The following is a 23848-nucleotide window of genomic DNA, read 5'->3' on the forward strand; positions in this document are numbered from 1 at the left end:
AAAGGAGCGCATCAGGGAGGGAAGCTGCGTTCAGACCCCTCCCCGAGATTCCGCCCCCTCCGCCACGGAAGGCGAGGCACAAAGCGGCACGGCGCGCCATCCCGTCGCCTTCTGCGGGAAAGGAGGAGAGGCGGCGGCAGGGCGAGGCGGCCGGCTCCCCTGCCGGGCCCCTCGGCTCGGTGTCCGGGGACACGCCCTCGCCGGCCTGTGCACAGACAACTCCCCGCGCTCCACAGCCCCGGCCCGATCCACGCACACCAGAACCCGCGTCACCCCCACCCCACCCAATCGCTCGACGTGCCGCCGCTCCACGGGGCACACGGGACGGCCGATCCCCGCCTTCGCCGGGCGTCGCCGCTCCGCTGCCGCCGGTTGGTGCCCGCCGATCGCAGTCTTGGGGCCACGTAGCGGGGCAGGCGGGAGCTGACGGACGAGCCCCTCCCTCCGGGCCCCGCCTCGTCAGACTGCGATCCACTTTGACCATTGGACCATCCAGCCCAGCTACGCCTCTCTGCAGTCTCTGCTGACCGGACTGAGCCGGCAACTTCGGCGTCGCGAGCATGGGGGGAGAGACCCTCGTTCAAAGGGGCCCACAAAGGAGCCCCTTGGGGATACAACAGACCTTCGTTGTTGTTGCTACAATTAAATACTGTCACGAGTTAGGAAATTTGGATATATAATTTTTCGAAGTACATGGTATAGTGCCTTATCTGGCAAACGGCTGGTGACCTCCAGCGGTGGGAGCGATGGCTACGGGAGTCCGGCGGCGCCCGCTTTCGGGTGCTACAGAGCTCATAGCCGCGCCACTCCGGGCAACGGGTGCTGTGCAGAAACGGACACTGCCAAAGACACTGCTCTCTGGCGGCGGCAGCAGTAGCCTCCCCGCCGGCTTCCATCGCGTCTCCAGGCGGGCATCATTGCGGGGAAAATCAGGAGGCGGGAGCGGGGAAGAGGAAAGGCATTGCCTGGCCTGGCCTGATCGGTTGTCCCGGGGCTGCGAGGTCTGGAAGGACTCTGGCCGGTGCCGCGCAAGACCTCCGCTCTGAGGCAACTCAGGTTCAGCAAAGGTTCATTTGTTCCTTGCCAGCCGGAAAGAAGAAGCTGCCCGGATGCAAAGGAGGAGAGACGCAGCCGCGCGCCCGGCCTCTACGAAAGCTTCTCCTGCAATGATCTGCACGTGACATGAGCGAGCCTGGACGGGGCCGCCGCGAGCAAGGCGCTGTTGCTGCTGAGAGACAGAAGGCAACGAAGTCCGGCCGGCGGGGGACCCCAGCCCGGCAAGTGGCGAGCCACCCCGGCCAGGAGACCCAGGGGATCGGGCCGCCAAGTCGCTCTCAGTCGCAGCCTCCCCACCTTGCGTCCTGTGAGATGAAATGGGGCAACGCCACGTGCGCTCCGGAAGGAAAGGCTGGAGAGAACCCCCATAAAGTAACAATCGGGGCGGGCAGGCAGGGCCTTGCTTGCGCCTGCCCCGGTCCCCACCCCAAGAATGTGGAGGGAGAGAGGCCAGGTAAAAACAGGAATGGCGCTTTCTTGGTGCTCACAGGCACTCTTTTCCTACGGCCCCCTTTCCCATTGCGGTTTTTTTCTTTGCGGGAGGGACCATACCATGCCAATCCTTCCTTAGTGGGGCTTCCGATTCCCCCCCTCCCCCAATGAACATCGCTTCCTTAATATAATAAAAATATTTTTGCGCTAGTGGTAGGACTTCGGCGTCCTTTGCTTCGGGCTGGGCGGCAGGGAATGTAATGCCCGTCACAAAGATGGCCGCGGGTGGGCGGAGCGCAGGCTCCTGCCCGTCGCAAAGCGGGCTGCCGCTGGAGTAGTGGGCGGTGCCTGCGCCTTCGCCTTCCCGGCCGCCGTCGCCCCTTTTGTACTCGCCTTGCTTGCCGCAGCAGTACCTGCTTGGCCCAGCCCGGCTCGGCCGCCTGGTGGTTCCGCGGGCGAAAGAAGATGCTGGGCCTCTCGCTGTTGCTGGGCTTCAGTACCGGCTTTCTCGCCTACTACTGGGCGCGCGTCCCCAAGGTCAGCACTGGGCACTACGGCTTCTCCGGGCATCCTCGAGGGGGCGGACAGAGGCAAGCACCCCACCCCTGTTCCGCTTCCGCATCCCGGCGGCTTTTGGCCGAGCCTGTTTGCGAGGGAGGGAGAAGAGAGACACCCCCTTCACCCACTGGCTCCCTCTCTTTCGGGCGAGGGAGCGGGCTGGATGAGAAAGAACGCTTTGACCGCCCCGAGCCCAGGCGGCTCTTCCCACGACGCCAGCCCCCATAATGACCATTGGCCCTGCTGGCAGTGGAAATCCAGTAACAGCGCGAGGGTCTCAGGTTCCCATCTCTGCTAAAGAGGCTGGATGGACCCCGCCTCACCCATTCCCTGGGGTACCCCGAAGCCAAGCGGGCGACTCCTAGGCTGGGGTGGCGGGAGGACTGCCTTCCTCGGACGCCACGATTCTTCTCCCGCAGGCACTCCCCCGTCTGGGTGACTGGAGATCTGACCAAATAAAATAGGTCCCGGGGCTTGCTAGCAGCCTCTGAAGCCAGGCACGCAGGATACAGTGTCACTAGGACGGTCCTTGCTGTGGAACCCTCTTGCAGCAGAGATGCAACAGGCATCCTCGCTGTTGATCCTCCTGCCTCCGTTGAAGACTTTTGAGCCACAGGCCTATGCTGCCATTTAAGGTGTCTCTGGAGTAGCCCGTCATTTTATAGCCCGTCATTTTAAAGATTGTTCTGTGTGGCTTTTACAGGTTTTTATGTTGCTGTACAATGCCCTGGTGTTTCCGAGAGGGCGGCAAATAGATCTTCCCAAATGAATAATTGACATGTCCTCAGAGGCTCCTTCCCTTTGTTAACACATCCCTACTTTTGAAAACAGGTTCTGGAACTTTCATTGGGTATCTGCCATGGCAATCATTAGGAACAGAAACTTCCCGCCTGACCACCCACTGGCCACACCTGTTTTCTTTCCTGCTGGAGCCAGTGGCGTCACTAGGGTTGGTGTCACCTGGTGCAGCCTGCAGTGCCTTCTCTCTGTGACCATGAGCGATCACGCACGCAAAGCACGCGTGCGGCCGAACAACAGAGCCTGGGAGCGCGCCGCCGCCTCACTGCCGCCGCTTCCACCTTCTGACAGCTGAGGAAGGCAGCCGGCGCGCCACGTGAAGGCTCTCGTTGGTGCCTAGGCGGTGCCTGGGGGGTGGTGGCTCTGGGTGTCACCCCCGTCTGGTGGTGTCACCCGGTGCGGCCCGCACCTGCCGCACCGCCCTAGTGACACCCCTGGCTGGAGCACAGTCTCCCCTTCCAGCTGCCTCTTCTGTTACCCCTGCAGAGGTGCCTTTCCTGCCTCTGCCAAACAAGGGGTGCCAAATGGCCTCTGGCTGGCTTTGACCATGCCGCTGGGCATTGCTTGGCCCATGGCTTCTCCTGTGCCACAGAGGCCTTGATTGCCCGCCTGTGGGACGACGTCCCAAGGAAAACACTGCGGCCTTTCCCAGGGCATTCTTGTGAAAACACCTTTGCGGATCAGGAAGCTCCCAAGAACAGCTGAGCCAGTTCCCCATTGAACCACCTCTCCATCTGACCAGGACAGTCTCAAAGGGTGTCTCGATTGAAGGGTCAGGCAGAGACCCACACAGGGAATATCCCGGATTGGGCTGGGGGGGTTATTAGGGAGGGCTTTTTTAAAAATTATTATTATACTTCTATACCGCCCCATAGCCGAAGCTCTCTGGGTGGTTTACAGTAACTAGAACCAAATACGATTTAAAATACATCTTTTAAAAAACAATTTAAAACACAATTTAAAAATTTAAAACAATATAAAACAGATGCTAAAATGCCTGGGAGAAGAGGAAAGTCTTGACCTGGCACCAAAAAGATAACAGTGTCGGCGCCAGGCACACCTCGTCAGACAGATCATTCCATAAGTTGGGAGCCACCACTGAGAAGGCCTCTCCCTTGGTGCCATTCTCCGCGCTTCCCTCAGAGTAGGCACCCGGAGGAGGGCCTTTGATCTTGAACGTAGTGTACGGGTGGGTTCTTATCGGGAGAGGCGTTCCATCAGGTATTGTGGTCCCAAGCCGTGGAAGGCTTTATAGGTCAAAACCAGCACCTTGAATCGAGCTTGGAAACATAAAGGCAGCCAGTGCAAGCGGGCCAGAATCGGTTGTATATGTTCGGACGGTCTGGTCCCTGTTATCAATCTGGGTTTGAGACCCCAAAGTTGCCTTTGTGGGTAGACCAGGTGCCCATAGAGAACCAAGTTTCTGATTTCTCTTGCAAAATCTATGCTGTTCATGCTGTACTGACCATCCCCTCACTCTCAGCACTGTTGGGGTGATGAACTAGCCGCCTACATTTTGAAATAATTCCATCTTGCCTGTCAGCTCCCCTCCCAGCAGATGGACAGCTCTGCAGTGGAAATGGGGCACAGCAAGGAAAGCCACAGCCTTGCAAAAAAAAAAAGCCCACAAATTTCTAGCCCACAAGAATCCTCGCTGGCTTGTTTGCCTGCCTGCCTACATGCAGGCCATATTAGTTGCTTGTGGCAGCCTGAGAGCCTGAAATGTGAAGCCAACTTCCAGTTAGCAAAGGCCTGTGGTTTTCTCCAGGCAAGCAGCTATTTGCAGGGCCGATCCCCCGTCAGTTTGCCGGCTTTTCTTCCCAGGAGGCCATGGGGTAGCAGCATGTCCTCTTGGGACTGAGCTCCCTGTTGCCTGGCTCTCTCCCTCTGCAGCGCCCTCTGCTGGTGGCTTGTCAGCCTTTCTGCTCCTTCCTGGAGAAGTATTGCCCCATCATGAGTGAGACGTTCTACCCTACCTTATGGTGCTTTGAGGGACGCCTCCAGACCATCGTCCGTGTCTTCCTCAAGTCCAGCCCACCTGTCTCCTACCACAGGTAGGTTGGGAGTGGAGGTGGGAAGGGGGCTACTACTGGCTCCGGGGGAGGGGGCAACTGCCAGTACCATTGACTATTGAGCCAGATGTTGCCATCTGCTTGGGGAGGCGTCACATTCTGACCTTGCTCCGGCCTCACCCTGTGGCCCAGCTCTCCATCCCCTCCCTCTCTGCCTCCTTGTCCTTCCATTTCCCACCCAGTGAGGTGCTGAGGACCACTGATGGAGGGCAGCTGCTGCTGGATTGGGCCAACCCTGATGGGGAGAACATGCAACACCCTGACCCACAGAGTTGCCCCATTGTCCTATTCCTGCCAGGCCTGACAGGCAACAGCCAGGAAACCTACATCCTGCACATGGTGTGCAGCACGCAGCACCAGGGCTACAGGCAAGCACATATCTGACATACATCTGTTGGGGGGTGCAAATAGGGGTCTGAGGTTCAGCTCTGGCATCGAGGGGTAGTCATAATGAAGGAGAGCATTCTTAAACATGTACAGTGTCTCTTTCCCTTGCCAACTGACATAGGGCATATGGCACTACAAGTAGCCCCACATATCTGGGAGATGTGGGTCACGTATTACATTTAGAACTGGAACTCTGTCTGAAGATCAAGGATTATTGGGGGGGTGCTGGGACAGAGGCCTGTTGGGAAGGGCACGTGCCATGGTGAACATTATTTGATTTTGTACGCCGCCTAGAGTGGCCGCTGATGCGGCCAGATAGGCGGCCTAGAAATAAAATTTTATTATTATTATTATTACCAGAGTCCTGCAGCTGGATCAGAGCGGGGGGGTGCATCTAGTCCAGCATCCTGTTCCCACAGCAGCCGGCCAGATACCTGCATCAGAAGCCCACAACCCTCTCCTGCCAGCTGTTATTTCCCAGCAGCTGATATTCAGAGGCAAGCTGCCTCTTGTGGTACATAGTCATTATGGCTAGTAGCCATTCACAGCCTTATTCTCCATGGAAGTCACTCATTTCCCTTCTCCTTCCCAGGGCTGTTGTGTTCAATAACCGAGGCTGCAAAGGAGAAGACCTGCTGGTGAGTGTCCCATAGCCTGTCCGTGGACCTGCCTCCCTATGGGGTGAAGACTTGGGTGTCAGCTGCTGGAGGAGGTGGAGGGTAGGATGCTCTGGAATGTCGGGGTAAGGGAAGATGGGCTGGCCGAGGCAACCCTCCCTCCCTGCAGAAGGGACGTCCCTTTGCTGCTTCTCCCTCTCCCATCCGCCCGTGACACATTCTCTCTCTCTCTCTCACCTTCAGACTCACAGGGCTTTCTGTGCCACCAACACTGAAGACCTGGAGTTGGTGGTAGGCCACATCAAGAGGCGGTTCCCTCGGGCACCACTGATGGCAGTTGGCGTTTCACTGGGCGGGTGAGGTTCAGACTGGGCAAAGGTTTATGGGTGAGGAGAGGGAAAGCAAGTGAGGGGAAGGTGGAGTTCAAGGCTGTGCCGCGGGGAAGCGCCTCCTGGCTTGGGAGTTTCTCTAGTTAAGAGGCGCCTGCTTAAGCAAGTATGAGCCTCCTGCTGACCTGGAGCTCCTCAGTCCTGCTTCTGAGACTGAATTTGCATCTTTCCATCCAGGCGGCGCAGCGCCCTTCTGAATAATGGCTACTGGGGATTGTGAGTGGGAGGGGCTGTTACACTCATGTCCTGCGTCTGGGTTGCCCTTTGCGGCATCTGCCTGGTCACTGTGAGAACAGGATATGCTGGACTAGTTGATGGGCCCCCCTTGGCCCGATCCATCTGCAAGGTTGGTTTGTCTTACGTTCTTTTGTCAGCCTCGCTCCAGCATTGGGCTCAGTCCAGAGCCCATACACAAAGCGAGGGCTTCAGAAGGACGTCAACGTGCTTGCGACTTTATTATTTGGCTTCTGTGTTTTATGAGCTGAGCTACCTCTCCCCTAAAACAAATACTCAAGACAACAGAGCAAAGTGCCTACAAACAGCTTCTAACAGCGTAAATGTCTTCTGCATTGACATTCTGAAACTAAGCGCATTGCTCCCTCACATTGATTCTCCTACGCGCATGACATCCTGTTGTTCGTATTGTGCTCGGCCCAGCAGGGGTTCCTATTTGGGACCCCAAACATTAATCCGGCCCCTTCTCTAAGCCTGTTAGGGGCAAGGCTCCAAATAGGGGAGCCCTTTCGGGAAGGAAGAAAGGAAGGAATGCCCTCCTGGAAGGGACCCGCAGGGCTTGACCTGCTCTGTCACTGGATCAAGCAGTTGTGGGATTGGAAGATGTTGGAAACTGACTTCTGTGTCCCCTGGGACTATCATCTGGATGGAAGAGAACCCAGATGCCAATTTCCTTGTGACACAGGAGTTTGCCTCCAACAGCGTAAGCCTCCAGTGGCCCTTTGCTTTCTTGATGCTTCAGGTGAAAACATTTCCCCTGCTGGTAGGAACCCACTTTTCACCTAAGAACATAAGAAGAGCCTTTTGGGTCAGGCCAATGGTCCTCCAGTCCATCATCATGTTCTCACAGTGGCCAACCAATCATTTTTTCAAGACAACCCAGTTGGTGGCCACCCCTGCCTCTTGTGGGAGTGAATCCCAGTTTAACTATGTGCTGTGTGAAGTATTTCTTCTTGTACTTTATTCAGCTTCAGTGGATGTCCATGATTTTGAGAGAGGGAGAAAAGCTTTTCTCTATCCACTATAGAGTTAGAGGGGGCCTATAAGGCCATCAAGTCCAACCCCCTGCTCAGTGCAGGAATCCAACTTAAAGCAGTCCCAACAGGTGCCTGTCCAGCTGTCTCTTGAAGGCCTCCAGTGCTGGAGAGCCCACCACCTCCCTAGGTCATTAGTTCCATTGTCATAATGCTGTAATGGTTAGAAAGCATTTCCTGATGTTCAGTCGAAATCTGGCTTCCTGTAACTTGAGCCCATTATTCCTTGTCCTGCACTCTGGGACGATCCAGAAGAGATCCTGGCTGTCCTCTGTGTGGCAACCTTTCAAGTACTTGAAGAGTGCCATCCTGTCTCCCCTCAGTCTTCTCAAGGTGAAACCTGCCCAGTTGTTTCAGTTTTATACACTTGCCCATCCTTTCTCATCTCTTAATTAAAGAGGCCCAAATGCTGCAACCTTTCCTCACAGGGGAGTCGCTCTGCCCCCTTGATCCTTTTGGTGGCCAGGCAGCTACTTCTGGGAGGGACCCAGGCAGCTTTTCCAAAGGTGCAGCTGATGATTGTTCAGATGCCAAAGAAGCCAAAGAAGAATATAGTCAAACATGGACCTTGGATTTCAGGAAAGCCGATTTTAGCAAGCTCAGGGAAAGGATGGGTAGGATCCCGTGGCTAGATAGACTAAAGGAAAAAGGAGCCCAAGAAGCGTGGGAGTTCATGAAGAACGTATTACAAAAAGCACAATCGCAAACAATTCCAAAGAGGAAGAAAAACGGAAGACATCGGAAAAAGCCAATGTGGCTACACGGAAGACTGGTGGAGGAGGTAAAAGTAAAAAAGAGCATGTATAAAGAATGGAAGGAAGGACGCATCACCAAGGAAGAGTACCGACGAGTGGCTCGGGCTTGCAGGAATAGCGTAAGGAAAGCTACAACCCAGAATGAGCTGAGGCTGGCGAGGGAAGCGAGGAACAACAAAAAGGGGTTTTTCAGATATGTTCGAAGCAAGAGAAAGACCAAGGAAACGGTGGGACTGCTGCTCAATGAGGAGGGCAAAATGTTGACAGATAAGGAAAAGGCAGAACTGCTCAATGCCTATTTTGCCTCCGTTTTCTCCCAAAAAGGGAACAGTGTGCAACCTTGCATCGGTAGCAATCTCAGTAAGGGGTCGGGATTGCAGTTCAAGATTGATAAGGAGATAGTCAGGAAATACCTAGTTAACCTAAATGAGTTCAAATCTCCAGGGCCTGATGAACTGCATCCCAGAGTATTGAAGGAACTTGCGGATGAACTCTCGGAACCTCTTGCCATCATCTTTGAGAAATCCTGGAGAACAGGAGAGGTGCCGGAGGATTGGAGACGGGCAAACGTCGTCCTGCTCTTTAAAAAGGGTAAACAAGAAGATCCGGGGAATTACAGGCCGATCAGTCTGACTTCAATACCGGGAAAGATATTAGAATGGATAATAAAAGAGTCCATTGGCAGTTATCTAGATGACAATGCTGTGATTAGTAGGAGCCAGCATGGGTTTGTCAAGAAAAAATCCTGTCAAACTAATCTCATCTCTTTTTTTGATCAGGTCACTAGCTTAGTAGATGGTGGAAATGCTGTAGATGTCATCTATCTAGATTTCAGCAAAGCGTTTGACAAAGTCCCCCACGATCTTTTAAGTAGCAAACTGGTCAAATGCGAACTAGATGGAAATACTGTCAGGTGGATTCACAACTGGTTGGAAAACCGTACTCAAAGAGTGGTTGTCGGTGGCTCAGCTTCGGACTGGAAGGAGGTTTCGAGTGGAGTGCCACAGGGTTCTGTCCTGGGGCTGATACTCTTCAACATTTTTATCAATGACTTAGATGACGGGGTGGAGGGAAGCCTTATGAAGTTTGCGGATGATACGAAACTGGGAGGGATAGCTAACACAATGGAAGACAGGAATAAAATCCAAAGGGACCTGGATAGACTAGAAAATTGGGCTGAAATTAATAAAATGAAATTAAATAGACAAATGCAAGATTCTGCATTTAGGCCACAAAAACAAAATGCATGGGTACAGGATGGGAAATACCCGGCTTAGCAGTAGTGCGTGTGAGAAGGACCTTGGAATTGTAGTGGATCACAAGTTGAACATGACCCAGCAGTGTGATGCTGCGACAAAAAAGGCAAACGCGGTTTTGGGCTGCATAAACAGAGCTATAGTTTCCAGGTCGAGGGAAGTAATAGTCCCACTATATTCTGCATTAGTCAGGCCTCATCTGGAATACTGCATTCAGTTCTGGGCGCCTCATTTTAAGAAAGATATAGACAAGTTAGAGCGGGTTCAGAAGAGGGCGATGAGGATGATAGCCGGTATGGAGAACAAGTCTTATGAGGCAAGGTTGAAGGAACTTGGCATGTTCAGTCTGGTGAAGAGAAGGCTGAGGGGCGACATGATTGCACTCTTTAAGTACCTGAAGGGCTGTCACATAGAGGAGGGTACAGATTTGTTCTCTGCTGCCCCAGAGGGTAGGACTCGGTCTAATGGTTTTAAGTTGCAGGAGCGTAGATTCAGATTGGACATTAGAAGGAACTTCTTGACAGTAAGGGCAGTTGGGCAATGGAACCGACTGCCTAGGGAGGTGGTGGGATCCCCTTCGCTGGATGTCTTCAAGCAGAGGCTGGACAGCTATCTGCGGGAGATGCTCTAGCTGTGGATTTCCTGCTGTGAGCAGGGGGTTGGACTCGATGGCCTACAAGGCCCCTTCCAACTCTATGATTCTATGCATGTGCAACAGAATGACCAAGCAGCTCACTCCAGCTCTTGGGGTTGGGGCCCCATTTCACTATCAGAGCCGGCCTCTTGCACAAGTGACCCCGTTGCTGTTTGGCATTCTGGTGAGGCAGTCATGTGACCGAGGGAGGGACCTGTGGTGGCATTTTTCAGAAGCTCCAGTGGGGCAGCTTTGGTGCAGATGGATGTTCTGGGCCTGCCCAGCTGGCCAGACCTGCCTGCTCCTCCAGAATTTGCACACATTCTCCTGCCAGAAAGTAATCGGGGCCCTAATGTCAAACTGGCACGTAGAAGCCCCAAGCAGGGGAGAGAAGATGGCCTACTAAGGGAACCCAGCAAAAGTCTTTGCCAGCCCAAGAATTCATCAGACGCATTGTTCTTCCTTCTCAGCCATTGCAAAGTGGAATCTCCTTCAGTTCAAGAGGGCTCTGCTCCAGGTGGGCGGAGGGGGGGCTTTACTACAGCTGGTGCCAAAGGAGAGGAGCAAGCCTTTGCTCTGCACTCAGCTTGGCCTGAGGAAAGGGCCTGTGTCACCTGCCCTGACTCCTGGCCCCACAGAGGGTCCTGCTGCTGCTGCTGCTGAGGAGGGGAGCCTTGGGGGGCAGAGACCAGGCAGGGAGGGGCTTGATGGGCCAGCTGTGCCCAAGAACATGCTGGGGACAGGGAGGGCCTAACCCACTGAGACCCTCTGCCTCCTGCCAGGATCCTGGTGCTGAACTACCTGGGGCAGAAGGGGCCAGAGGCTGGGCTCGTGGCTGCCATGACGTGCTCTGTGACCTGGGACTCCTTTGAGACCATTTACTCGCTTGAGAGACCCCTCAATCTGGTGCTCTTCAATCAGCGCCTCACAGCAAACCTACGCCAGCTCATCCAACGGTGGGTGATGGTTTGCCCTGGGGGGAGGTACATACCAGAGGCAGGATGTAGACTTGCATTAAGGCCTTGCTTGGCCCAGGGCTGGGAGCTCTGGAAGGGGTGGGGAGGACCCAAGTAAGGAGCCCCAAACACCCCCCCTTCACCTTCCTTCCTGAGATCCCTCCTTCTCCTCCCGACTTACTGCTGACACCCTTGACCTCTTTTCAGGCACAGGAAGGTCATTGCTGAGAGACTAGATGTGGACCATGTGCTGAAGGTATGGCCGCTGCCTCATTCCAACATCTCTGCCCCCAACCTCCTCCCCGTGCACTGCTCTTATACTTGTGCTCTCTCCTCTCCCCCGCCCCCCTCCACACTACAACCAGGCTCGCAGCATCCGGGAGTTTGATGAGCGCTACACGGCTGTGGCATTTGGCTACAACTCCTGCGACGAGTATTATCAGGCAGCCAGCCCCTGCTGGAAAGTGCACAACATCCGCGTGCCAGTGCTGTGTCTCAACGCCTCCGATGACCCTTTTTCCCCTCAGCACGGTGAGTCCTCTTACACGCACTTGGCAAGGATGGAAGTTGCTCTGAGCCAGTAGGGGAGTGGCAAATTCCAAAGGGCAGAGTTCCGTCACGACAGTCGCAGCCACACACCCTTTCTGCTTTCCCCTGTCTCCAAGTCCACACTCTGCTACAACAGACATCCCTAAGAGCCAATTGGCATGAAAGGGGAGGCTATGTGTTAGCTACTGGAAAGAGTCTTCTCAGTGGCTGACTCGCCTCCTTTCACTCCGGTTGACTCCAATCAGTAGAAAAGGACAAGGACTCTTCCTGGTGGCTAACATGCTTCCCTTTCATGATGAGTGGCTTGTACGTAGGACCATGCCTGGGACCCTGCTCGCAACAGAGTAAGGGGTCTATGAACCATCAGCCCCCATGACCCCAGGCGACACCACCACTGGTGCGCTCTGTCTCTCTGGGGTGTCCTCCTCTGACTGAATGGCTTTCTTGCAGCTATCCCCATGGAGGCGGCACAGGGTACCCCCACACTGGCCCTGCTGGTGACGGCACGAGGGGGCCACATTGGCTTCCTGGAGGGGCTCCTACCACGCCATCAGAGCTACATGGACCGCGTCTTTGCAGAGTTTGTGGGTGCTGTCTTTAAGCACCCAGAGGAGCTGGCTGCGATGGTGGCAGCCAAGGGAGACCAGCAGCAGTGCCAAGAGGCTGTGCAGGAAGCGGGTGTCCAGATGGCAAACCCCTAGCCAGGAGGTAGAGGGGAGGGCGGCTCCAGGCTGCAGCTGCGCATTGTCTCCAGGCCAGGCCCTGTGAGGCCCTCATGGGTGGAGGGCCTGAGCCGACCCTTCCAAAGGGAGGGGGCCTGCTGAGGCCAGAAGGGCCAGCATCACCTCCTGCCTTGTGAGCTCTGTCCTTCAGGAGGGCTCCCAACCAGCAGTGGACACACAGCCGGAGTCAGTTGGGAGCCTGCAGTGCAACTGCAGATCAGAATACAAGGCTGTTTTTCCTGAATCTTTGTATGAAGCTGGTTCCGTTCTGTGCACAAAGGAAGCTGCATTTCTCTCTCTCTCTTTCATCATGTCCTGCCTCTCTTCTGCAGAGAAAGCCTCACTTGCGTTAGAGGGAGCTCTCCCCCACCTCCTTTTTAATCAAGACAAGCTTTGTCCTCTTGCGCTACGTTTTTAGGCAAACTGGGCCTGAGCATGGAGGAGGGGTCCACCGGCCAGAGCCCATGCTCTGCAAAAAAAGAAAGACGGCCCCACTGATTTTTATCCCCCAAACAGAAAGGAAGGTCCATGCTGCCAGGCCCAGCCTGGGAGGAGAGAGGCGGAGCTGGAGTCTCCCCATATCTCTGCGTCTGCATGGGGGGGGGGAGAGGCTGCTGCATGCCTTTAACAGAGGGGCTGCTGAACCCCAGTCGGGGGCCTGATCTATCCCACCAAGTAAACTTTTCTAGGTTTCCAAGACCCCACTGATTTTGGAGGTGGAAGGAAAAAGAAAAATAGTTAAGAGTAGACACACGGTAGGGGGCTGGGCAGAGCCCTTACGGGGATGCAAATTGCCTCCTCTCTGGTTATCAGATTGGTGGCCACACCAACTGCAGCACGCCCCCCCTCCCCGAGGGTTTGGTCAAGTGCAAATGTGACTCTTGAGCCAAAAAAGGCTACCCCCCCCCACAACAGCGTAGAAGGCAACCCCTCTGCTTAAGGCAGCAGCTTCTGCATTTGCATTAGAGGCCGCGTGGGCCAGGCTTCCCCAGGGGGAGCCAAGGAGCTTGCTGCACAGATGGAGTCTAAAATTTGGGGGCAGATTTAGAGAAGCAATGCTAAAAGGAAAACTTGACCTTGATTTGAAAAAGCCCCTCATTATCCTTAAAACCACCAAATTTAAGAGTTGGATGTATACTGGGGGAGAGACACAACCACAGATGATGTTCAAGGAAACAACCCACCATTCAGCTGTGATGTCCCAGCGCAGAGAGAGGGGATGGACTTGCCACTGCTCACAGGCCAACCACATGACTAACATCTCATTTTTTGATTGGGTAACCTCCCTTGTAGATTGTGGGAATGCTATGGACATAATATATCTCAACTTCAGCAAAGTCTTTGACAAAATGCCCCATGATATCCTGATTAGCAAGCTAGCTAAATGTGGGCTGGATGGAACAACTATCAGGTGGATCCACAGTTGGCTACAAAATCGTACTCAAAGAGTGCTTATCAATGGCTCCTTCTCAAACTGGGGGGAGGTAATGAGCAGAGTACTGCAGGGCTCAGCCCTGGGCCCAGTGCTTTTCAACATTTTTATTAATGACTTGGATGAGGAGGTGCAGGGAATGCTTATCAAATGTGCAAATGATTCAAAATTGGGAGGGATAGCTAATTCCCTGGAAGAGAGTAACAAAATTCAAAGTGATCTCGATAGGCTGGAGCATTGGGCTGAAAACAACAGAATGAAATTTAACAGGCATATCTGCAAAGTTCTACATTTAGGAAAAAAGAGACCAAATGCACAGTTATAAGATGGGGGATACCTAGCTCTGTTTGGGACACACTTTAAAAAAGATGCAGACAAACTGGAATGGGCTCAGAGGAGGGCAGTGAGGATGATCAGAGGACCAGAAAGAAAACCCTGTAAGAACTGGGCATGTTTAGTCTTGAGAAGGGAAGACTGAGGGGAGATATGATAGCACTATTCAAGTGCTTGAAAGGTGGTCACCAAAGGAGGGCCAGAATCTCTCCTCAATCATCCCAGAGTACAGGACACAGAATAATGGGCCCAAGTTGCAGGAAGTCAGATTTCAACTGGACATCAGGAAAAATGTCCTAACTGTTAGAGCCATACGACAATGGAACCAATGACCTAGAGAGGTAGTGGGCTCTCCAACCCAGAATGCATTCAAGAGGCAGCTGGACAGCCATCTGTCAGGAATGCTTTGATTTGGATTCCTGCATTGAGCAGGGGGTTGGACTTGATGGCCTTATAGGCCCCTTCTAACTCTACGATTCTCTGATATCATTTTGACAGTATATGATTGACAGGTGAGGTTAAAAGGGCTTGCAAGCATCCCCACACGGTTCTTTTCCACCTTTTAAGGTGGAAGCAAAAAGGAGCTGCACTGGGAGGAAGAGCTGGTTTTTGTTGAGTGGGAAGCACTTTCCTTGACAGCTAATGGGCAGTTGGAGCCCACTTTAAGCTCCTGCTGGCTCCTCTGGAGCCCTGCCCTGATGTGCCTCACACCTGACATCGTGTATGGCAATGCTGGGTGTGGCTTCCCCAAAACAGCTCAGAGGGCCAGGTCTGGCCTGTAGCCCCAAGAGTCCCCAACACAGACTGGATGTATGGAGTTGGTAAAAGGCGGGTTTCCTAAAGGAGAAAAACAGCTGGCATCTCGAGTGCTGCTATTTCCCTGTAAAATCACACACACTCTCACAAAATGAGTGAAGTATTAGTTCCCCTCTATTCAGCACTGGTTAGGCCTCATCTTGAGTGCTGCGTCCAGTTCTGGTCTCCGCACTTCAAGAAGGATGCAGACAAACTGGAACAGGTTCAGAGGAGGGCAACGAGGATGATCCGGGGACTGGAAACAAAGCCCTATGAGGAGAGACTGAAAGAACTGGGCATGTTTAGCCTGGAGAAGAGAAGACTGAGGGAGATATGATAGCACTCTTCAAGTACATGAAAGGTTGTCACATAGAGGAGGGCCGGGATCTCTTCTCGATTGTTGCAGAATGCAGGACATGAAATAATGGGCTCAAGTTGCAGGAAGCCAGATTTCGACTGGACATCAGGAAAAACTTTCTGTTAGTGCCATATGACAATGGAACCAATGACCTAGAGAGGTAGTGGGTTCTCTGACACTGGATGCATTCAAGAGGCAGCTGGACAGCCATCTGTCGGGAATGCTTTGATTTGGATTCCTGCATTGAGCAGGGGATTGGACTTGATGGCCTTATAGGCCCCTTCCAACTCTACTATTCTACGCTTCTATGAAAACAGGCACATTTACTTAAAACCCTCGGCTAAATTCTTGCACTAGCAGAATGAATGCAAGTAGCACAACTGGACTCTTCCCCCCCCCCCATGTTCTCTGGAGGGTCATGGGAACCCCCAGCACAGATTTAGGGGTGGAGAGGGGGAATTTCTCCGTTGCACAAGGAGAAATCCTTGCATTGATAAACAATCTGCTTAGTGCTGTGTTGAATGCCACCCTCAATGCCACATAACCAGGGCTGCATGTTGGGACAGCGGGTGGAGGCTTGTGTGGATGGCATCCTCCTCTGGGACTTGGCCTGTCCAGGGACTCTTCTGCAGCCATGAAGGTGTTAGACACTCTGCAGAAGACTGCTTTCCCTTCCATTTTGGCCTTCTGAAAAACCAATCTTTGCCCCTTTTTTCTCAGCAATTAACATGAGGGTGAAATCATAATTTACTTGTCTAGAGCAAGGTGGGTGGGAAATGAACAGAGCAAACCAGAGGCCGGTCCCCCCTCCCCACTACAGAGGAAACTTCTGGTCACATATATGGGGCTCTCAGTGGCAAAGGGGGGGCACAGAAAGTGAACTGGTTTTGCCTCTGCTGCATGCATGACACAAAGGGAGGGGGGCATCCCAACGTCCCACAAGGTGATGATGGCCATGCTGAGGGCAGCACTGGGAGTGGGGCTTGTTCTTCTACAATGAGAGAAGCTGCTCTGAGCCCCACCTCCCTCCAGCCTGTTGTGACTCAAGGGGTGAGGGGGAACAACCTCCTGCCCTACCTGTGAACCAGGTCAAGCCTTGCTCCAGCCCTGCGTCCCCAACTGACCAAGAGCAGGGAACGGAAGCCACTGGGCAGAAATGTTGCTGACATGACAACACTGCTAAAAAATAAAGCGGAGCCATGATCTGGCCCAGTGCTCATTTCAGGACACCGATCTGGCTACAACCGAAGCCCGTCCGCTGGCAACAAACATGCCGTGCCCGGAGAGGCCCTTGGCAGCTGAATGAGCCAAGCAGCCGGGCGATTCTTCACATGCTTGGCGTGTCACAGAGTAACTGAGCCCGTTAACAGGAGCAAGAGGGGAGTTTACAGTGACCCAGAAAAGAGACGCCACTGAATGACAGGAGGTGGGTGAGAGGAAGGAGGGCAGCTGGCATTTTGGAGGATTCTGTAGCTGCTAAATCATGTCATCTCACGATCAGCCCTTCTGGAGCTCGATGCTGCGAGACGTAAAAGGCCCAAGCACCACCCACCACCACCCCGCTCTGCCTTGTGCCCCCATGTTCAGGCACCATGTTTAGGGGATCCTAGACATGATTAGCGTGAAATGAGCATTTATCCAAATCTGCCCAGTCTCATACAGAGAAAAAAGTAGCAGCTCAGCTCCAACTTCCCAAGCCCAGCAAGGACTGTCACCATCTTGAGTCTGCCGCCAACAGCTGTTCTGGGGCAGCACCCACCAGCCCTGCCCCAGCCAGGAGGTGACAGACAAGGCAGGCCAGGAAGAGAGATTTTGCTCCATCATCCTGTTTAATTGTAGCGGAAAGGCTTGCCCCCCCCGCCGCCCCCGGGGCTGGAACAGGCCTTGTATGCTCCAGGCTGGAATGTTTCAACAACAGAACAGTCAAAAACGGAGGAGAGCAGCTCCCCCGCCCCCCCGCGGGACAAAGTCTGCACCCAAGACTTGATCCGTGTGAGCCGCCCCGCCCAGTTGGGGCACTCGGCTCAGCCAAGGACACCTGCCCACAGGCTCCAACAGGGTAGCCCTCGCCCTGGACTCCGGGGCCTTCTATGGTCTGTCGGCCGAGGAAGGGGCGGACGAACGCCGTACCGGAAGGGCAAAGCAAAGGCCCGGGCTCTCCCGGAGCACAGCCAGGAAGGCTTAGAGGAACCCTGGGAAGACCAGCTGCAGCAGGAGGACGGTGCCCACAATCAGCCCAGCACACACAAGCAGGAGCAGCCACACAGGGAAACTCCCTGCAAGGAGAAACAGAGAAGAGGATGAGCCGAGGGAGGGGGGAGAGAGTACTCCCCAGCCCCCTCTCCCCTAAGCCCAGGACCTACGCCGGCAGGGGATCCGGTGCAAGCGGCAGCGGCTGTCCACAGCCACACTCAGCAGGGCCGCCTCGTTGTCCCTGAGCAGGTCGGGGCTCTCTGGAAGGAAGGCCACAGCCGTGACCACAATGCCGTGTGCCTCCCGCACATAGTACAGCCTCTGTGGGAGGGAGAACGGCGGGGGGGCATCTTTAGCAGAGGCTCTGCCAGATCCACTGCTCCTGAAGTGGTAGCGGTGCCAATGCAGCTCAGCACTAATTCCCTGAGGCCAATCGTCACCTCAGCTTGCCCCCTCTGGGGTGCAGACAGCCCCACTCCACCCCAACCCTCTTACTTTTTGCAATCTTGTCTGCTGGCTAGACCAGCACAAGGGTGGTTCTAGATGCATGCAAGCTCCACTCCAGCTCTGTGGCCTAGCCACACACAGGGGCCCCTATGCCAGCAGAGCCTGGGCCTTGAGGGGGGGTCTTGTGCATTGCCTGGCCCAGCTAGCTGAGAAGGAGCCCAGGTGCAAACCTACCTGCAAAGAAAAGGCGACAAAGATGGCCACAGAGCCTGTGACAGTGCCCAGCCCCAGGAACGTGCCCGTGTCACTGCAAGCACAGACAGATGGTTGTCTCAGGACCAGGCACACCGGTGCACATGTAGATGCCCACACACAGGTGGCTGGAGTGTCTTTCCAAGGCCAGTCACATCTCAGTCCTGAACATGTGAACTACTCCCAAGGCAGGCAGCCTCCCCCCTGCACACTTGCTAGGGGCCTCGTAGCCCTTGACCGCATCTGGTCTAACCGAGAGGGTATAGTTTCCATATAGGTGGGAGCCTCAGCATTTCTCTTGCTGGAAATAAAACTCTGCAGCAGGTCTGGAGGGACTTGTGGCTCTTCAGATGTTGTTGGACTCTATAACCCAGCAGCCAGCATAGCTAATGGTCAGTGACAAGGAGAGTTTGGAGTCCATCAATATCTGGAGGGTCACAGGTTCCCCAAACCTATGCTACAGGTTTATCACACCTCACTTCCCTCTATGAACGAGGAAGCTAGAAAAGAGATGCCCGAGAGGGTTCTGCCCTACCTGACAGAGAGGCAGGAGATGACCTCGCTGCCGCAGGGCCGGGTGAGCAAGGGCAGGAAGCTGTGTCCGTCCCACTTGGTGATGTAGCAGGGGGGTGGCCGGCGCTCTCGCTTGTAGGGGATCTGCACCGTGTACAGTCGCAGTGCCTTGGCTTGGTCTTCCACCGCCCCAAACCTGTGCCCGAAGAGGGGAGCGTCAAAGCACAGGCAGCGCTCGCAGGGCCCAGCCAGGCGGCCCAGCCACTCCCATTACCTGCAGGCCCGGTAGCGGTAGGCCTTGTCTGGGATGCCCGGAAGGTTCTCATTCCAGCACAGCCCTGTCACCATCTGGTCACGCTGCCACACACAGCACTGGAAGTCCCTTCCCACAGTCACCACCTGCACGAGAATCACAGGCTCAGAAGGGCAGCCGACTCCCTAATCCTCAGAGGAAGGGCCGTGGCTCAACGGCAGAACATCTGCTTTCCAGCCGGAAGGTCCAGCTTCAATCCCAGGCCAACTTCGAAATTGGATTACTGTAATGCGCTCTACATAGGGCTGCCCTTGAAGACAGTTCGGAAGCTTCAGCTAGTGCAGAATGTGTCAGCTAGACTATTGACGAGGACCAGTCGGTCTTCGCACATAACTCCTGTTCTGACTCGCCTGCACTGGCTACCTATTTGCTTCCGGGCGAGATTCAAGGTGCTGGTTATGACCTATAAAGCCTTACATGGCGTGGGACCGCAATACCTGGTGGAACGCCTCTCCCGCTATGAACCTACCCGCTCACTTCATTCAGCATCTAAGGCCCTCCTCCGGGTACCAACCCATCGTGAAGCCCGGAGGGTGGTTACTAGATCTAGGGCCTTTTCTGTGGTGGCCCCCGAGTTGTGGAATAGCCTCCCTGAAGAGGTACGCCTGGCGCTTACATTATTATCTTTCCGGCGCCAGGTAAAGACCTTCTTATGCTCCCAGGCATTTTAATCATTTTAATCATTTTAATTTTTTTATCTTTTTAATCTTGTAATACTAATCCTTTTATCATCTTATATTTTGTTTAATTGTATTTTGTTTTCATTGTGTCTTATATGTTTTGTGATTTTATTATTATGATGTATGTATTTTATACTATTCTGTTTACCACCCTGAGAGCTACTTGCTATGGGCGGTGTATAAATGCAACAAAATAAATAAATAAAAATAAATTCTGGGCAGGGCTGGGAAAGGATTTCCTGTCTGACACCCTGAGAGCTGCTGCCATAGATAGTGCCGAGCTAGGTGAATCGCTGTCTCTGACTCAGTATAAAGCAACCTCCCATTTCATAGAATCACAGAATAGTAGAGTTGGAAGGGGCCTATAAGGCCATCAAGTCCAACCCCCTGCGCAATGCAGGAATCCAAATCAAAGCATTCCCAACAGATGGCTGTCCAGCTGCCTCTTGAATGCCTCGTGTTGGAGCGCCCACTACCTCTCTAGGTAATTGGTTCCATTGCCATATGCCTCTAACAGTTAGGATGTTTTTCCTGATGTCCAGTCGAAATCTGGCTTCATGCAACTTCCTTCTAACTCACTGACACCCTGAGAGCATCAGCCTTGGCTGCACACACACCCCACCTCCTGCTTACCAACATCCTGATCTCTTAAACAAGGACCCCGATGGCGTTCCCTGTTACAAACACGCCACTCTCCTGAGGACTGGCAGAACTGCTAGGAGCCAGCCCCTCTGCTGACCTCCCCTAGCAGGCGCCAGGGACAAGACCAGCCCGTCCCTCACCTTGTTGTCTGGACTCAGTGCTATGTCCTCAATTTCCCCATTGTGGGCCTGAAACTCGAGGGCTTTCTTCATGCTGGGAAACTGCAAAAAGTGAGAGACAAAAAAAGAGCTATTTGGCAGTACTGCCCCCTCCCCCACAGGAGGTGAATTCGGGGAGCGGGAGTTGGTGGAGTGCCTCCTCCACACACACAGCCCCCTCTTCCCCTCCCTATAATCACAACACCTGTTCATGCCCCCCGCTTGCTCCCTAACCATGGCACACCATCTGCCCCCTTCAAAAGTCCCCCGTACCTCCCAGACCCGCAAGAAGCCGTCGACCCCACCAGTGGCCAGGAGGGTGTGGTCATCACTGAAGCACACGGCCTTCTGCAGGGCATCTGGGCTAGTGTCCGTCTGGACGCAGTGCAGGGTCTCCACCGCCACCTCCCTCGTCTCACTGAGGGTGCTGCCCCCGTTACCGCCTGCCCCACCGGGGGCGGGAGCCTTGCGCCTCCGGGGGCCCTTGTCAGCCCCACCTGCGGTCACAACGAAACAGATCAATGGCTCTGAGCATTTCTGCCCATTCTCCGTCGGCCACATCCTTTCCAGCTGCACTACGAGATCTGGAAGGAGAGCCGGTTCTTCTCCAGAGACTTTGATAAACCTCTCCTCCCTCCCCTCCTTCTCTCCAGGGGGTTCTCGTTTCCCACTTGCTGCTTGCTCTGGGCCCTCTCAATGGGGTGAGGGCCAAAAGCCGCAGCTAAGCCCTCACCTGCTTTGTCGGGAAAGCTATCGCCCCCGGCCGCTGCTTTCTGCAGGCGGAAACTGAGGATGTGGCAGGCTGCATCCTGCCCGGCAGCAATGAGGTTCCCGGCCAGGGCCATGGTCATGGTGGCCCGTGTCTCAGTGTCATGGGCATGCAGCAGCGAGGCAGACAGCTCCCCTCCTCTCCAGTCCAGCTGCAAGAAATGCTGGGGTGGGGAGGGGGAGTGCAGGTCAACAGCACAAAGAAGGCTTAGAAGCGACCCCCTCTTTTAACCCCTTCAGGCATGCCTGGTTTTGACCCCCCCTCCTCCTCCTCTACCCCCGCCCCAGGTTAGGAGAAAAGCATTTGGAAGCAAGGCCAGCCTTCCCCCCCAACACTGCCTACCGCCAGGGCACTGGCACTGCCATGGTGCGCTGCTCCCAGCTCTCCTTCTCCCCCCACCAACTCACCCACCCCCAGGCTGATAACACAGCGCCTTCTCCCTGGCACCCATGGGCCGGAGGGGCTGGGGAGGGGGCGGCAGATCCAGCGGAGCCGGCCCAGGCAGGCGATGCAAGGTGCCTCTCTCGCTCACGGACCCGGAACAGGCAGAGGGTGACAGCCCAGAGCGCCGGCCTTCCAGAGAAGCTGACGCGGGGGCTGTCGAGCGGCGGCACTGGCCCTGGAGTGGCTCGTAACCCTTGGGCCGGGGGCGGCGCGGGATGCTCCGGCGAAGCAGGACTGGGTCTGGAGGGGGATCGCCCTCAGCCAACTGGCCCGCCCGGAGCTACGGGGGGAGGAGAAGCAACTCCCTAGGCACGCGCAGCCCGCCGGTGCCCCAGGCAGAGCGGTGCCGGTGCTAGAGCCGTCCTGCGGCGGCAGCGCGGCGCCCAGAGCCCAAGGCGATGGGCGCGGGAGGGGGCGGGTGCCTCTCCTTACCAGGCCGTTCTTGATACCCGTCTTGGCCGCGCCGCCGCCGCCCGCGATGAGCGCCAGGCCAGCCTCGCGGTGCACGCGCAGAGCGTAGAGCGGGAACGGGGCCCGGTAGAGCTCCGGGGGCCGCCGGGGGGCCATGGCGGGAGCGGCCGGAGGTCAACTCATGCCAACGCCCCTTCTGCCCCCTCCTCCCGCGCGCTACGAGGGCTACCCCCCTCGCTCGCTCAGTCCCGGCTTCAACCCAGCTGCAACACGGCTGCGGCGGCACTCAGACCTGCAGTGGGCATGCGCGTAGCCCGACGCGGCCGCAGGCGCCTGGGGCCCAGTACACGTCAGCACAAAGCTCGGCCGGCACGCAAAACATCATGTCACGTGTCACCCTCTGGAGGCGGCGCGGGTCGTGCGCCATCTTTGGAAAGGGCGGAAATCGAGTCTCAGACCATGGTATTTCCGATCTCTATGTATGGATGTGAAACAGTGAAAAAATCGGATAAGAGAAAAATCAACTCATTTGAAATGTGGTGTTGGAGGATAGCTTTGCACATACCGTGGACCGCGAAAAAGACAAATAATTGGGTGTTAGAACAAATTAAACCAGAACTAACACTAGAAGCTAAAATGATGAAACTGAGGTTATCATACTTTGGACACATCATGAGAAGACCTGATTCACTAGAAAAGACAATAATGCTGGGAAAAACAGAAGGGAGTAGAAAAAGAGGAAGGCCAAAAAAGAGATGGATTGATTCCATAAAGGAAGCCGCAGACATGAACTTACAAGAACTGAACAGGGTGGTTCACGGCACATGCTCTTGGAGGTCGCTGATTCATGGGGTCGCCATAAGTCGAAATCGACTTGAAGGGACGTAACAACAACAAGAGGCAGCGATGCGCACGTCTCCCCTGCAGAGAGCCTGATAGGAAGCGGCCAAGCCGAGGAGCGGTTAGACCTCATTCACAAGGCAATGTTTATGTACAGACATGCAGATTAGATGCTGCTTAATTTGGGCGTTTGGCATACTGATTCTGCAAATAGGTGCTCCTTTGATACAATTATTTCCATCTTTTTTTTTTTTTGTGGACTGGGGCTGATCTGTTGCTGATTATCCTCACTTGCCCCCCGCTGCCGCCCAACCAAGGTTTATGTTTGTGCAGTGGTATTTGCCTGCATTCTTCCCTTCGCACCTTCTGTTAGATCTGCACCTCCTGTTATAGATTGTAAGCTCCTGGGGAGCAGAGACCTATCTTTGTTGCCTGTGAAGTTCTGTAAAGAGACCTGCCTGTGCGCTGCTGGCGCTCTCTTTAATGAAAATAAATGGAATGAAAATGAAGGACCCTGAGTACCTTCTGAGCACATAAGGCGGACTTGCCCTCATTTTCAGGAGGAGGACCAAGACTGCAGACCGGGGGATAGATACTTCCGTGACAGTAAGGCCCATTGTACTCAGGGCTGTTTACTCCCAAGAAAGCCTGCATGAGGATAGGACCAAAAAGTGTGAGCCAGTCCATTGTGTTCATAGCCCCCTAACTATGGCAAGCCAGGTGGGCCCGGGGGGGAAGGGGAATGGGTGCTTTCATGCAGGCTGGAGAGGGGCTGCCTGTAGGCTGACCTACTTGCAGGCTGCAGATGACTGCTTTCAG

The 23848-nt window shown here is 54.7% G+C and overlaps 2 protein-coding genes across 4 annotated transcripts; one reads left to right on the forward strand and one right to left on the reverse strand.

The window, feature by feature from the left end:
• Positions 1 to 139: 139 nt before the first annotated feature.
• Positions 140 to 12693, forward strand: ABHD1 (abhydrolase domain containing 1). Of its 2 annotated transcripts, none has more exons than XM_061625952.1 (9): positions 140 to 1510; positions 4738 to 4898; positions 5099 to 5284; positions 5896 to 5941; positions 6164 to 6276; positions 11005 to 11178; positions 11386 to 11434; positions 11544 to 11709; positions 12178 to 12693. In XM_061625952.1, the coding sequence occupies exons 1-9, from the start codon at positions 1490 to 1492 to the stop codon at positions 12426 to 12428; spliced, it is 1167 nt and encodes a 388-aa protein (XP_061481936.1). In that variant the 5' UTR covers positions 140 to 1489; the 3' UTR covers positions 12429 to 12693. The 2 variants fall into 2 exon arrangements, with proteins under 2 accessions (XP_061481936.1, XP_061481935.1); XM_061625951.1 differs by lacking the exon at positions 140 to 1510 and adding an exon at positions 1872 to 2025.
• A 1280-nt stretch (positions 12694 to 13973) lies between these two features.
• Positions 13974 to 22501, reverse strand: PREB (prolactin regulatory element binding). Of its 2 annotated transcripts, XM_061625949.1 has the most exons (9): positions 22211 to 22500; positions 21299 to 21497; positions 20839 to 21062; positions 20548 to 20628; positions 19047 to 19171; positions 18795 to 18968; positions 18242 to 18314; positions 17731 to 17881; positions 13974 to 17643 (listed from the first exon to the last, which is right to left on the reverse strand). In XM_061625949.1, exons 1-9 carry the CDS (start codon positions 22343 to 22345, stop codon positions 17549 to 17551), a joined length of 1257 nt encoding a protein of 418 aa, XP_061481933.1. In that variant the 5' UTR covers positions 22346 to 22500; the 3' UTR covers positions 13974 to 17548. The 2 variants fall into 2 exon arrangements, with proteins under 2 accessions (XP_061481933.1, XP_061481934.1); XM_061625950.1 differs by lacking the exon at positions 18242 to 18314 and having other exon boundaries at positions 17553 to 17643; positions 22211 to 22501.
• Positions 22502 to 23848: the final 1347 nt, after the last annotated feature.

Source organism: Rhineura floridana, chromosome 4 (assembly GCF_030035675.1).
Source record: "Rhineura floridana isolate rRhiFlo1 chromosome 4, rRhiFlo1.hap2, whole genome shotgun sequence".
Classification (NCBI taxonomy): Eukaryota; Metazoa; Chordata; class Lepidosauria; order Squamata; family Rhineuridae; genus Rhineura; species Rhineura floridana.